General features: G+C 42.2%; 1 protein-coding gene across 1 annotated transcript in view; it reads right to left on the bottom strand.

Moving 5' to 3' along the window:
- Positions 1-15430, bottom strand: part of rad21l1 (RAD21 cohesin complex component like 1) — a gene marked incomplete at its 3' end in the record, with an annotated part of 61409 nt that overhangs the window by 11031 nt on the left and 34948 nt on the right. The window contains exons 10-11 of the mRNA XM_084333567.1: positions 12213-12442; positions 479-557 (exon numbers count right to left, since the gene is read on the bottom strand). Of these exons, the coding sequence (XP_084189693.1) occupies positions 479-557; positions 12213-12442 (309 nt within the window). The remainder of the gene's footprint in view (positions 1-478; positions 558-12212; positions 12443-15430) is intronic.

Genomic DNA, 15430 nt, shown 5'->3' with positions numbered 1-15430 from the left:
ATACAATTTAAAAAGTTATAGCCCTGCAAAGAAGGGGAACATCTCCATAGACAAATAGAGCTGGCAGAGGACGGTATAAGGCCCGACATAAGCGCGGCAGTGAAAGGGTTAATGTCTTTTAATGTTATTTAATTCTTTCTTGTTTACAGTCTAATTTGGCTATTATTATTATTTTAACTATTTTACCTTTCAGTCTTTACTATTGTCTTGTGTTATTGTCTCACCGTTTGTCTTATTTAGCTATTTTTACTATCTTATTTAATTCTTTTATTACAATTTCTATCACCTTAATGTTTCTTTTTATGTTTGTTTAGTTTTTTGTGTAAAGCACTTTGAGCTGCAATCTGTATGAATGGTGCTATATAAATAAAGTTATTATTATTATTATGATTTAAGATCTTTGTTGCAAACTAAATTAAATAAATAATAAATAAATATATATATATATGGTTCATAGTCATTTCTTGCGTGTTCTCACCCTCTTGTCTCTCCGTTCTCGTCTCCTCCGTCTCTTCGACTACATCAGTTTTCCTCCTGAAGACTTCCATGGTAAACAGCTGCGAACACAGAACAGGTGGTGTAGGTGTGCCTACCGTTTAACCCTTTCACTAGCACACTACCAAAGGGTTAACCCTTTCACTGCGACAATACATACGGTTAACCCTTCCACTGTCATATGGCAAAGGGTTAACCCTTTCACAACCACACTACCAAAGGGTTAACCCTTTCACTGCGACAATACAGACGGTTAACCACACTACAGAAGGTTAATAACAATAACAACATGAAATGACTGTTGATTGAAGCAACATTAAACACATGTTATGATGATGCAGGATGGCCTGGAGGTAAAGAGGCTGCTGGTTCGATCCCCGCCACTGACAGGAAGGTGTATTCCAGCTGTGAGCCGCTGACTAAAGGGTGGCTGGTATCACATCTATGGTGCCCTGCCCACCATAAGGTACCTAAGTGCCATAAACTGCCTAAGTGCCCTTGAGCGAGGCACTGAAACTCAAAAACGGCTCTAGGGGCACTGCACTGCAGGCAACCCTGTGCTCTGACCTCTCTGATGAAATGCATAATGAGGACTGTGTATGTGTGTATGTGTAACTAGGAGATGTGAGGACTGTGTGAATGTGTAACTAGGAGAGATATGAGGAATGTGTGCAGGGGTGCGTTGGTCATGGGACGGGGTTGCACGCCGGGCAACCAGCTCTGTGAGCAGAAGCATGCGCACGCACATGCACGCGCGTGCACACAGGAATGCGCTGCACTCGCCAAGTACCCACCTGGCTACTAGGCTTGGGCAGTATCATTTTTTTCATACCGTCATACCTTGATGACCTAATACCCCGGTATACGGTATGACTTTCATTTTCATCAGCGCGGGGGGGGGGGGGGGGGGGAGCTAACAATATACTCGTTATTATCACCATACATAACGCTTGCTTATATTGAAACACGTTGAGATTAGGGCTGTTCTTTCAACCTGAAAGAGCTAACGGTAGCTAGTTAGCCGGCAGCCCGGCACCATCGTATCAACGTGAGCCAGTTGCATTAGGATTAAAAAATGTCAACACTCACTCACCCCGTTTTATATTACATTCCCAAAGAAGTGCCTCCGTCTCTCGTAGTCTCGTTGTGCTGGATGAAGTCACTGGCGACTCGTGGCGGCGAGGGTTTTGCTTAAATCCGAACAGACTCCAGTCCTTTAATTGTCCAAATGCGACAAGTGTGTGCAAGTTTAGCTCTTGTTTGACAAAACGTTAGCCATCTGTGGTCAGGGAGCTCATCGTGGGCTGGAGTGACGTGGTTAACTTCGACGCTTCATCGTTCAATGGTAACGTATTATTATTATTGCTTTAGCAGTCTGCTCAGAGATAGAGGAAATGCATACAGGTTAGTGTGACGCACCTCTGTGTTCTCCTCACGTGACTCACAATAGCCAATGCTGCCGCCATCTTGCTCAGCTCAGCTCTGTGCGGGAAATACGGACCGCCTCCCCTGCCCTCTGCTGGCCCTGCTGTGTGTGTGTGCACTACAACCAATGCAGTCGAAACTCTGTTACAGTGTAAATAGAAACTGAACCCCAACTGTGATTTTTACGGTATTGATTTTCAATACCGTCGGTATCTCTAAATACCCCGGTATACCGTAATACCGCCCAAGCCTACTGGCTACTTTGCATAACAATAGCTCAGGTGTTCAAATACGTCCTCAGATACATTCACACAAAACTTGTGAATGAAATGTGTTACATTCCATTTCTAGAGGCAATTAGGCATTGTCTTTAGTCTGTGCGCACGCGAGGGAACATTTATGCGCATGCGTCATTAAAACAGTGCAACCAGGTATGAAATCACCAACGCACCACTGACTGTGTGTATGTGTAACTAACTAGGAGATATGTGAGGACTGTGTGAATGTGTAACTAGGAGAGATATGATGACTTTGTGTAACTAGGAGGGATATGAGGACTGTGTGTATGTGTAAATAGGAGGGATATGAGGACTGTGTGTATGTGTAACTAGGAGATATGTGAGGACTGTGTGAATGTGTAACTAGGAGAGATATGAGGACTGTGTGAATGTGTAACTAGGAGGGATATGAGGACTGTGTGTAATGTGTATGTGTAACTTGGAGAGATGTGAGGACTGTGTGTATGTGTAACTAGGAGAGATATGAGGACTGTGTATGTGTAACTAGGAGGGATATGAGGACTGTGTGTATGTGTATTGTATTGAAATTCTTTATTTGGAATTACCCCTTGAGATGAACCATCTCGTTTTCAAGGGGGTCCACAGCTTACAAAATACATAAATTAGTATGTATTAAACATAACAAAACAAAAGAAGCAAACAAAAACCAAACACAAAACAAATATAAAATTAATAATAAACAGGTTCAAACAACATCAAACAAGAGGAACATAAGACAAACAAACAACAAAACACAGAGCACATATTTAAGTGATTGCTTCAAAGATCTGATATACTATTATTGGTGGAAATGGAAACATGAACAAGTAATCTCAAGGTGAGAGGACAGCGCAGTTTTAAACAGTTGTGAGGATGTTATAGCTCGAATATGAACTGGGAGATTATTCCAGTCAGATGGACCTTTGAACATGAATGATTTTTTGCCAACTGAGGTAGTTACATTTGTTGGAACTTTAAAAAATAGCTGTGCACAGTGTCTCAGTTGATGTCTAGAGGTGAAAGGGTCCATATACTGTTTGAGATATTGCGGATAATTGAAGTGAATACATTTAAAAATGAACTGTAACCAGTGCTGCTGTCGTCTTACTGTGGGAGCTGGCAAATTAAGATTTTCATACATGGTGCAGTGGTGTGTCAAATATGGGCAGCCAAGAGCAAATCTGCATAGACAGTTGAATAGTGTGTTTAGTGGAAGAAGGTTGGTTTTAGATGCAGTTTGGTAAACTACGTCAGCGTAATCCATGATGGGTAAAATTAGTTGATGAACCAGTTTTTTTCTGACAGGGAGTGTGAAACATTTTCTGTTGCGGTAGAGAACACCAGCACTAAAGTTGACTTTTCTAACAATATTATCAATGTGATATTTATATGAGAGTTCTGAATCAAGCCATAGACCAAGGTATTTAATGTGATCAACTCTATGCAGTTGTGTACCGTCCAGACAAGTGATATTAAATGGTTGATTAATGGTTTTGGATGCAAGATTACGGGTGGTCCCAAAGAGCATAGTATTAGTTTTAGTTTTGTTGATTAAAAGTTTATTAGCCGAGAGCCATGATTCGAGTTTATTGAAATTTGATTGCAGTGTTGACTGAATTTGAGGTAAGGTAATTTGAGATGTATATATCACTCTGTCGTCGGCACAGAGTTGAGTATTACAACCTGTGAAAATTGAGGGGAGATCATTAATAAATATTGAAAACAAGAGCGGGCCTAATGTTGAGCCTTGTGGCACCCCACATTCCTGTACTGCCAATTCAGATCTACCATCCTGTATAGCAACACATTGTTTTCTGTTGTGCAGATATGAATTAAACCAAAGTAGGGCATTGTGTGAGAGGCCAATAGCGTACAGTTTGTCTAATAGGAGATAATGGTTGACCAAATCAAAGGCTTTTGTTAAATCAATAAATATTGCACCAGTGAGATTACCATTACCAGATGAAGAAAATATATCATTAGTGAGTTTTAATAAAGTAGTAGTTGTGGAATGATTGGAGCGAAAACCAGATTGTGAAGGTGATAAAATATTGTTGTTGCTGAGATAATTAGACAGTTGTTTATAAATTAACTTTTCAAAGACTTTTGCTATGGAACAGATAATTGCTATTGGTCTGTAATTATTTGGATCTAGTACATTGCCTGCTTTGTGGAGAGGAGTGATTTTTGAGTGCTTCCAGATAGATGGTATTTCATGTGATAATAAAGACAGATTATAGAGATCACATAGGGGGGTACATCAAAATGTGTGGAGCAAGTTTAAGAAATTTGCTTTCTAAACCATCTAGGCCTGGGCCACTACACACTTTGAGGTCTTTTATGGCATTCAGAACATCAATAGGTGAGATTTTCGTGAACGAGAAGGAGCTGTTGCAAGGTGGTGCATTGTTACAGATGACATAAGGATCCGGTATTGTGGGAGTACAGACTGAAGAGAAGTGTTGGTTAAAGGCTTGAGCTACAAGAAGAGGATTATGCAATATGGTGTTATTAACTTTTAATTGATTACATTGAATATTTTTATCAGATGAATTAGTTATAGTTTTAATTTTTTTCCAAAATTGTTTAGTGTTTTTAAAATCAGAGTTGAGAGATTCTTTATAATAATTTGATTTTGCATTCCGAGTCAATATTTTACTTTTATTTCTAAGCGGTCTGTATGTTTCCCAGTTTGCATGATCCTTAGTCCTACGATATGTGGCCCATGCCTTATCTCTCTGCCTGAAGGTGCTCTGCCTAAACCTAAACCTAAACCTGATGAGGTCTGAAGTTATCCATGGAAGGTGACTACCCTTGACTTTGATAGTTTTGAATGGAGCATGTTTGTCGATAATTCTGGTTAGTTCCGTGTGAAGGAATTCCCAAGCTTCATGAACATTTGAGATGATTTGATATCGGTCCCAGTTAACTGAAATTAGATCATTAATGAATTCATCAACATTGATTTTTCTATCTTGCCTAATCTTTATGAATTTTGGGGGAAGTTTGGGTAATTTGATTTTCCAAATGCAGAACACCATGCAATGGTCACTAAAGCAATCTGCCGAAATACCAAGTTTCAAGTTTCTTTAATAGTTGTCATACAGAAGTACAGAATACTTTTATACAAAATGCTTCTTACTGTTACGCTCCAGAGACTGTGCAAGACAAGATAAGTATGAAATAAAATAACATAGTATAGTAGGGCGGGCCATACTTTTTTTTTTTTGGAAAATCAATCGAGTGGGGTGTCTAAAATATGTGTTTTTTTGTGGGGAATTCAAATATGGGATTATTTTTCTAATCGGATAACTCCTACCTACATTGTTTTGGATTTCAAAATGGCCGATTTGACAATTTTTCACCCCTTGGCCATACATGGATGCCAACATGAATCTGAATGAAATCCTAACATGCAAGGTGTCTAAATGATGTGTTTCTTAATGGGGAATTCAAATATGAGTTCATTTTTGGGATAGGATAACTCTAACCTACATCATTTTGGATTTCAAAATGGCCGATTTTACCATTTTTCACCCCTTGGCCATACATGGATGCCAACATGAATCTGAAGGAAATCCTAACATGCAAGGTGTCTAAATGATGTGTTTCTTAATGGGGAATTCAAATATGAGGTCATTTTTGGGATAGGATAAATATAACCTGCATAATTTTGGATTTCAAAATGGCTGATTTTACCATTTGAACCCATTGGTATTGTATTACAAAATTGCAAAGATAAAAAATATATGGGAAATCATTTATAATGACAAAGCCATCAAATTTATTAACAAGTGAACTGTATATAACTGGATACAACTCCAAAGATCAATAATAATAATACTAACAATAATAAATTGTATTTGTAATGCACACAAACACCTAAGTGCTAAATCTCGATCTCCTGACTTCTTGAACTTTGCCAGGTTCCAATATCTTGATTGGACTCATTCTTGGATGGCAAGATCTCCTACTGTACTGCTTTAGCCACCAACCTACAAACACAAACTTAAAGTCAACGTCAGCCATAAATAGGTGAGCTCTTTCCAGAACTACTCAGCAGAAACCTCTGTAACCATTTTAACAAACGTCTCAATGTATTGAGAAAATCCATGGGACTCCATCAATCCTCTATCTTCTTAAATTTGATCAGGTTGCACAAGTCCTGCTTGGATTCATTCTTGGACATCAGCCTCCTGCTGGTCTCCTGAGCCCTGATCCCTCCATCCCTTTTTTCTTTTGAAAAGTACTTAGCAGAGGCCTCAGTCACCATTTTAACAACCCTCTCAATGCTTTGTGTGTGGCAAGGCCAGTCGAGAACCTCCATGGGGGTGTTGATTAAGTTCTTCACCTCGGAAGTGCTTAGGGAGCAGGTGAGAGGTGGCTCTGACAAATCTTCTGACCAGCTGATTAAGCCACCAATGCTGGAAGCGTCACTATTGATGTGAGGTGTTCTTCTGATCCTGACACAGGAGTCTCCCAGCTGAGTGTCTGGATCCCCCTCTCCCCTGATGGCCAGGATTCTCTCCACCCCCTCAATTCTCTCTTTTTGATCCTCAGAGCACAGCAGTGTTTGGAGGATGGCTTCACTGTGGGCATACCAAGCAGATCTTCTCACAGTTGGCATCACAACATCCAGCACCTCCTTCCTCTGAGACTTGAGGCAGTCCAGCTGAAACAGGATGTGCCTAGGCCCTTCCATCCAGGAGTGCTTGACCTTCATGTTGAACCAACATGGATAATACACTCCAATGATGAATTCAACAATGCATTGTAGATTATTCAGGTTCTTTCTTTTAAGTTGATGCTTTGACACCCAGAGCCTGAGGAGTCTGTTTGCTGTGGTGAGCCAGCGGCTGTGGTTTACCGGTCCAATCTCCAGCAGAGCCAGCCTTGCAGAAAGCACTCCATCCCTGATTGCACAGACCAGCTTATAGCCATAGTGTTGATCAGTTGAGAGATCTTGAATGATCTTCTCAGGCAGCTTGATCAGCGGAGGGCCAAGAAAGATCCTGGTGAAGTTAGGATTGATCTCCAAGTCTGTAACAGAATCAAGGAGCTGTCCTATTGGCCGAGACAATTTGTTGTCAGACAGAGTAGCCCCATCAACTTCAACAATGAGACGGCGCAGTGGAAGTTCACCAGTGTGCAGGTTGCACACCAACCAGACCAGCTTTCTCCCCAGGTGCAGCTCCAGCATTACACCTGCCTTCACTCCAGTGTTGACATTGGTCGAGTCTCCTCCAATGGCCCACAAGGTCTTATCAGAACCTCTCTCTTTCAGCCAGGCAAACAGGACCTTAGCAATCTTCTCTGCATGGGACTCCTCTTTAGTTGCTTTCTCTGGTGTAAAGTGGAACAGATAGTTGCTGCCAGGCTCACTAGCAACACTATAGTGTTCTTCCTTGATCTTTGCAGGAAAAGATTGGTCACTGCCCTCAGCTTCCATCATCACATTGGTCATGTCAATCCGCCCATCAAAGAGGATACAGGAGATCCCCCCCTCCTCCCTGCACTTCTCCTCAAACTCTTCCCCCAGCTCTTGCATCAACTTTTCTTGTGCTCTCTTAACCTTGTTCTTATCAATCACTTTACTTGTGTCATCTTCTAAGATGAGTCCTGCATCAATCAGAGCTGCAGTTGCTATAGCTGCAGTTGGCCTTAGACCTATGCCATACCTTACACTAGCAAGGGCGATGTTTGGAATCTCATCATAATTTTTCCGTAGCTTTGCTGAAGCTGCAGGGTCAGTTTCAGGAATGAGCTCAACTTCAGGGACTGTAAGGAAGCTCTCAACATCCTTCCTGGCAACCTTGTCTGCTGCTGCAAAGCTTTCTTCTTTGCCCCTTCTCCTTTTCTCTGCCTTCTTTTCCATCCCCTGCCTTTCCAATGTTTTAAGAAGATAGAGGATTGATGGAGCCCCATGGATTTTCTCAATACATTGAGACGTTTGTTAAAATGGTTACAGAGGTTTCTGCTGAGTAGTTCTGGAAAGAGCTCACCTATTTATGGCTGACGTTGACTTTAAGTTTGTGTTTGTAGGTTGGTGGCTAAAGCAGTACAGTAGGAGATCTTGCCATCCAAGAATGAGTCCAATCAAGATATTGGAACCTGGCAAAGTTCAAGAAGTCAGGAGATCGAGATTTAGCACTTAGGTGTTTGTGTGCATTACAAATACAATTTATTATTGTTAGTATTATTATTATTGATCTTTGGAGTTGTATCCAGTTATATACAGTTCACTTGTTAATAAATTTGATGGCTTTGTCATTATAAATGATTTCCCATATATTTTTTATCTTTGCAATTTTGTAATACAATACCAATGGGTTCAAATGGTAAAATCAGCCATTTTGAAATCCAAAATTATGCAGGTTATATTTATCCTATCCCAAAAATGACCTCATATTTGAATTCCCCATTAAGAAACACATCATTTAGACACCTTGCATGTTAGGATTTCCTTCAGATTCATGTTGGCATCCATGTATGGCCAAGGGGTGAAAAATGGTCAAATCGGCCATTTTGAAATCCAAAACAATGTAGGTAGGAGTTATCCGATTAGAAAAATAATCCCATATTTGAATTCCCCACAAAAAAACACATATTTTAGACACCCCACTCGATTGATTTTCCAAAAAAAAAAAATATGGCCCGCCCTAATAGTATAGTATGTAAATTAGAAGTAAAAAAAATGAGGTCACAGTGTTCAGTATAGACATATGTACAATGTTCGATGCAGAATAGACGTAACTGAGTTACCATATAATATACAATACTATGCAGTGTACTAATATACAATACTATATAGTGCAAGGCAGAAATGGGATGAGGTGCAATTTAGGTACAATTTACAGTAGGTGTACGAGTTGTAGTGCAAATCCTTTATCAATAAATATAAAGTGTGTTTGTGTGATCTAAAGTGTGGAGAGTGGGTGCTGCAGTGTGTTGTTTGTTTAAGTGAGTGTGTGCGTGTGGGTGTGTGTGCTGTGTGCATTTGATGGTTGTTGCATAGTGTTTATTGTTCGTTTAGCATCCTGATGGCCTGGGGATAGAAGCTTCTTCTGAGTCTTTCTGCCTGAATCAATAATACGATTAGGGTGTGAAACCAAGATCCAATCGAGCAGAGATTGGCAAGTGGGTGTAACCCGAGTGGGCTCACTTATTAGCTGGGTTAGATTCAAGTTCCCAATAATGTTTTTAGCATTTGTTTAGGCTTTATCCAACCAGCAACGGTTAAAATCTCCTAAAATTACAAGTTCATTTTTGTCATGAATAGAATTTATGGTGGAGACTAAACAGTTGAAGGAATCAGCAGGAGCTGAAGGGGGTCTATAGATGTTACCAATTGTTATATATTTGTTCTTGTGTAGGATTACCTTCACAAAAATACCCTCAAAATTAACAGGGACAACTGCAGGCACAATTAATTCAGCAGCCAGATCTGATGACACTACACCACCACCTCTCGAATCTCTATCATTTCTATATATGACATAATTAGTTAGTTTGATTTCGTTGTTGGATATCTTGTTATTAAGCCAGGTTTCAGAAAGTGTAATTACATTGGGTTTATGCTGTTCCACCCACGGTCGCAATAGGTAAATTTTGTGTTTGAGACTCCTTATGTTCAAGTGTATAATTTTAAGTCCTTTTGTATTATCCATCTTGATCTTTAGTAATTGGGAGAATACCATCAATGACCCAATAAAACAGCATAGATCCAAGAACAATAGAGAGTTGAGCAAGTATAATGAACATGTCAGGACATAACAAGACAATACATAAGACAAGACATAACCAGATAGGACAAGACAAGACAAGACGAACAGACAAGACACAGACAGTGTAACTAGGAGATATGAGGACTGTGTATGTGTAACTAGGAGAGATATGAGGACTGTGTATGTGTAACTAGGAGAGATATGAGGACTGTGTATGTGTAACTAGGAGATATATGAGGACTGTGTATGTGTAACTAGGAGATATGAGGACTGTGTGTAACTAGGAGAGATATGAGGACTGTATGTGTAACTAGGAGATATGAGGACTGTGTGTATGTGTAACTAGGAGATATGAGGACTGTGTATGTGTAACTAGGAGATATGAGGACTGTGTATGTGTAACTAGGAGGGATATGAGGACTGTGTGTATGTGTAACTAGGAGATATGAGGACTGTGTATGTGTAACTAGGAGATATGAGGACTGTGTATGTGTAACTAGGAGGGATATGAGGACTGTGTATGTGTAACTAGGAGATATGAGGACTGTGTATGTGTAACTAGGAGGGATATGAGGACTGTGTGTATGTGTAACTAGGAGATAGGAGGACTGTGTGTATGTGTAACTAGGAGATATGAGGACTGTGTGTATGTGTAACTAGGAGATATGAGGACTGTGTGTATGTGTAACTCGGAGGGATATGAGGACGGTGTGTACGTGTAACTAGGAGATATGAGGACTGTGTGTATGTGTAACTAGGAGGGATATGAGGACGGTGTGTGTGTAACTAGGAGATATGAGGACTGTGTGTATGTGTAACTAGGAGGGATATGAGGACGGTGTGTACGTGTAACTAGGAGGGATATGAGGACGGTGTATGTGTAACTAGGAGGGATATGAGGACTGTGTATGTGTAACTCGAAGGGATATGAGGACTGTGTGTGTGTAACTAGGAGATATGAGGACTGTGTGAATGTGTAACTAGGAGGGATATGCAAAAAGACACATTTAAATTGCCTTGTTTACATTAACAATAAAATAACCTTCTTCTTCATTTTGACCAGATGCAATACACTCATGCAACTGTGTTTTGGGAACCTATGGCTCTTTCCCATATATCATTATGGCTCACCAGCTTTCAACAGTTCACAGGAAAAATAATTGTCATATTAACTTAAAAACAAATGTCACTATCTCCTCTGGCGTAATATGATCTGGACAGCAGCGTTTGTCTAATGTCTTGTAGGTGAGTGAGGGGAGAAAGCTGGATTAAAATCATGACCCGCTTCATTTTCAGGTCAAGTTCACCAACAGGCTCATTTTCACATTAGATAGCAAACTGTGGTGCAACGTCAGCACATACAGACTGACTAACTGGACCGATGACTGAACAGGTGAATATTGTTTATGTTGTGTACTGTGACATGCACTATTATTTAGCTGTATGGTGGCCTTGCAAACTGAGTTCCTGCTGGATAATAAATGGATGGTATTGTACTGTAACTTCTATTTACAGCACCAGCTGGAACTTCGGAATTTGTGAAAAAGGGGGAAATTACTTGACACTGAAACTGAAAAGTTGAAAAGGTAAAAAGAAAAAGGTTCCTGACCCGTGGGGGCACCATGTTAAGACACATACTGCACAATCGCAATGTCCTAATAATAATAATAATAATTCATTACATTTATATAGCGCTTTTCTCATACTCAAGGCGCTTTACAATGTAGGGTGGAAATTGCCTCCTTCACCACCACTGGTAGCACCCAACCTTGGGCAACGCAGGCTCAATGGCTGCCATACACTGGCACCCGGCACACATCACACTTACACAATGGCTGCCATACACTGGCACCTGGCACACATCACACATCACACTACACAATGGCTGCCATACACTGGCACCAGGCACACATTACACTACACAATGGCTGCCATACACTGGCACCAGGCACACATCAGCCAATTAAGGGGAAGGGATGATTAGGGAATTTGGCCTGGAACGTCGGGGAACCCCCTACTCTTTACGATAGACGTCCTGGGTTCTTTAACGACCAAATTCAGTCAGGACCTCAAGTTTAGCGCCTCATCCGAAGGACGGCACTCGCAGCTATACGGTGTCCCTATCACCGTAACAGGGGCATTGTTACTGACAAGTCCAGAGGACAGAGTGCCCCCTGCTGGACAGTGGACAACAACATCACTTTCCGACAGCAGCCTTGACCTAGTCCGGAGCTCTACTCATGTAGCCACGCTGCCGGACACCTGGGACACATTATTCAAACGTCTTTACTTGCTGTAGCTGTAGATGTATGACGGGGACACAGGGACGTCCAAACAGCTTGTCTGCTGCTCCATTCTGCTTCCACAGCATGAGCTGGATGGTGGGCGGGGCCAAGTCCAGTGGGCCAATCAGGTCTGAGAAGTCGAGCAGCTGGACTCTGATGGCCTCGTTGGACAGCTCCTTACTGTGGTCCACGAGCAGCCTCCTCTTCCTCTTCCCCGTCCTCTTCGTCGAGGTCGCTGAGAAGAGCGCACAAGTGGACAGTAAAATGGACTGCATTCACATAGCAGCTTTTATCCAAAGCACTTTATGCCTCTCACATTCAACCATTCACTCACACATTCACACACCGATGGTGGAGGCGACCAAGCAAGGTGCCAACCTAGGGCTGGGCGATAAAACGATAACGATAATTATCGCAATATATTTTAATAATCGATATCGGTCGATAATAATAATTTTTTTTGTGATCTGCAACAGGGCAGTTTTAAAACCAGAGACAGTGGACAGACTTGTCTTTCTTGCCTGCAACTTAAAGTAATGGCTTTGCGTGTCCAAATGATAATACTGACCAAATTGAGATTTATTTTTCTCTTTGCTTTCTAATTTAAAATCCAGTTTGAAACTGTCTGTACACACAGTAGGCTATGTGTGCTAGCAGAGCTAGTCTCCAGTCGCGAGTCACGGTGCACATGTGCGGTGGTTTGTCCACCAAAAAAGCGCCAAAAGATAGAAAAGAAACTAGCAGAGCCAAAACTATTCAACTCCCCTGGAGCCACAGCCAGCAGAGAAGCCTGTTTACTTTAGCTTTCAAACCAGCTGCAGCCTGAGAACTGGAGTGTGAGGGGCTGTAACACTAAAGATGGTGGCAACGACAAAGAATTTCTGCAAAATAAACGTACATCTGTAAAAGAAAATAATAATAATAATTTAAATTAAATTAAATATATATTTTTTTATACTTATAACAATATCGATAATTATCTATATTGAGTGATATGATAACATTATCATATCGTTATCGTGATAGAATTTTTGGCCATATCGCCCAGCCCTAACCTGTTAATTGGGAGCAGGTAGGGGTTAGGCATCTCTGGAGCAGTTAGGGGTTAGGTGTCTCTGGAGCAGTTAGGGGTTAGGTGTCTCTGGAGCAGTTAGGGGTTAGGTGTCTCTGGAGCAGTTAGGGGTTAGGTGTCTCTGGAACAGTTAGGGGTTAGGTGTCTCTGGAGCAGTTAGGGGTTAGGTGTCTCTGGAGCAGTTAGGGGTCAGGTGTCTCTGGAGCAGTTAGGGGTCAGGTGTCTCAGGAGCAGTTAGGGGTTAGGTGTCTCTGGAGCAGTTAGGGGTTAGGTGTCTCTGGAGCAGTTAGGGGTTAGGTGTCTCTGGAGCAGTTAGGGGTTAGGTGTCTCTGGAACAGTTAGGGGTTAGGTGTCTCTGGAGCAGTTAGGGGTTAGGTGTCTCTGGAGCAGTTAGGGGTCAGGTGTCTCTGGAGCAGTTAGGGGTCAGGTGTCTCAGGAGCAGTTAGGGGTTAGGTGTCTCTGGAGCAGTTAGGGGTTAGGTGTCTCTGGAACAGTTAGGGGTTAGGTGTCTCTGGAGCAGTTAGGGGTTAGGTGTCTCTGGAGCAGTTAGGGGTTAGGTGTCTCTGGAGCAGTTAGGGGTTAGGTGTCTCTGGAGCAGTTAGCGGTTAGGTGTCTCTGGAGCAGTTAGGGGTTAGGTGTCTCTGGAGCAGTTAGGGGTTAGGTGTCTCTGGAGCAGTTAGGGGTTAGGTGTCTCAGGAGCAGTTAGGGGTTAGGTGTCTCAGGAGCAGTTAGGGGTTAGGTGTCTCTGGAGCAGTTAGGGGTTAGGTGTCTCTGGAGCAGGTAGGGGTTAGGTGTCTCTGGAGCAGTTAGCGGTTAGGTGTCTCTGGAGCAGTTAGCGGTTAGGTGTCTCTGGAACAGTTAGGGGTTAGGTGTCTCTGGAGCAGTTAGGGGTTAGGTGTCTCTGGAGCAGTTAGCGGTTAGGTGTCTCTGGAGCAGTTAGGGGTTAGGTGTCTCAGGAGCAGTTAGGGGTTAGGTGTCTCTGGAGCAGTTAGGGGTTAGGTGTCTCTGGAGCAGTTAGGGGTTAGGTGTCTCTGGAGCAGTTAGGTGTCTCTGGAGCAGTTAGGGGTTAGGTGTCTCTGGAGCAGTTAGGGGTTAGGTGTCTCTGGAGCAGTTAGGGGTTAGGTGTCTCTGGAGCAGTTAGGGGTCAGGTGTCTCTGGAGCAGTTAGGGGTTAGGTGTCACAGGAGCAGTTAGGGGTTAGGTGTCTCAGGAGCAGTTAGGGGTTAGGTGTCTCTGGAGCAGTTAGGGGTTAGGTGTCTCAGGAGCAGTTAGGGGTTAGGTGTCTCAGGAGCAGTTAGGGGTTAGGTGTCTCTGGAGCAGTTAGGGGTTAGGTGTCTCAGGAGCAGTTAGGGGTTAGGTGTCTCAGGAGCAGTTAGGGGTTAGGTGTCTCTGGAGCAGTTAGGGGTTAGGTGTCTCAGGAGCAGTTAGGGGTTAGGTGTCTCTGGAGCAGTTAGGGGTTAGGTGTCACAGGAGCAGTTAGGGGTTAGGTGTCACAGGAGCAGTTAGGGGTTAGGTGTCTCTGGAGCAGTTAGGGGTTAGGTGTCTCTGGAGCAGTTAGGTGTCTCTGGAGCAGTTAGGGGTTAGGTGTCTCTGGAGCAGTTAGGGGTTAGGTGTCTCTGGAGCAGTTAGGGGTCAGGTGTCTCTGGAGCAGTTAGGTGTCTCAGGAGCAGTTAGGGGTTAGGTGTCACAGGAGCAGTTAGGGGTTAGGTGTCTCTGGAGCAGTTAGGGGTTAGGTGTCTCTGGAGCAGTTAGGGGTTAGGTGTCTCTGGAGCAGTTAGGGGTTAGGTGCAGGGAACAAACTTAACTTTTTGACTTACCAGCCATTTGGCTGGTAGATTTTAAAAACTACCAGCCGGGCAGATTTTTTACCGGCCACAAATCCAATTAGTATTTATATTGTAACGTTTGGCCACTTTAAATCATTGAACAGAGAAAGAGAGGTAGGTAGATAGATAGAGATAGATAGATAGATAGATAGATAGATAGATAGATAGATAGATAGATAGATAGATAGATAGATAGATAGATAGATAGATAGATAGATAGATAGATAGATAGATAGATAGATAGATAGATAGATAGATAGATAGATAGATAGATAGATAGATAGATAGATAGAGAAGGCAGGCCTGAAAACCTACCTGTTCAAAAA

This window comes from Notolepis coatsorum (genome assembly GCF_963971535.1).
Source record: "Notolepis coatsorum genome assembly, chromosome: 17".
In the NCBI taxonomy this organism is placed as follows: domain Eukaryota; kingdom Metazoa; phylum Chordata; class Actinopteri; order Aulopiformes; family Paralepididae; genus Notolepis; species Notolepis coatsorum.
This window is presented reverse-complemented; position numbering and strand designations above follow the sequence as displayed.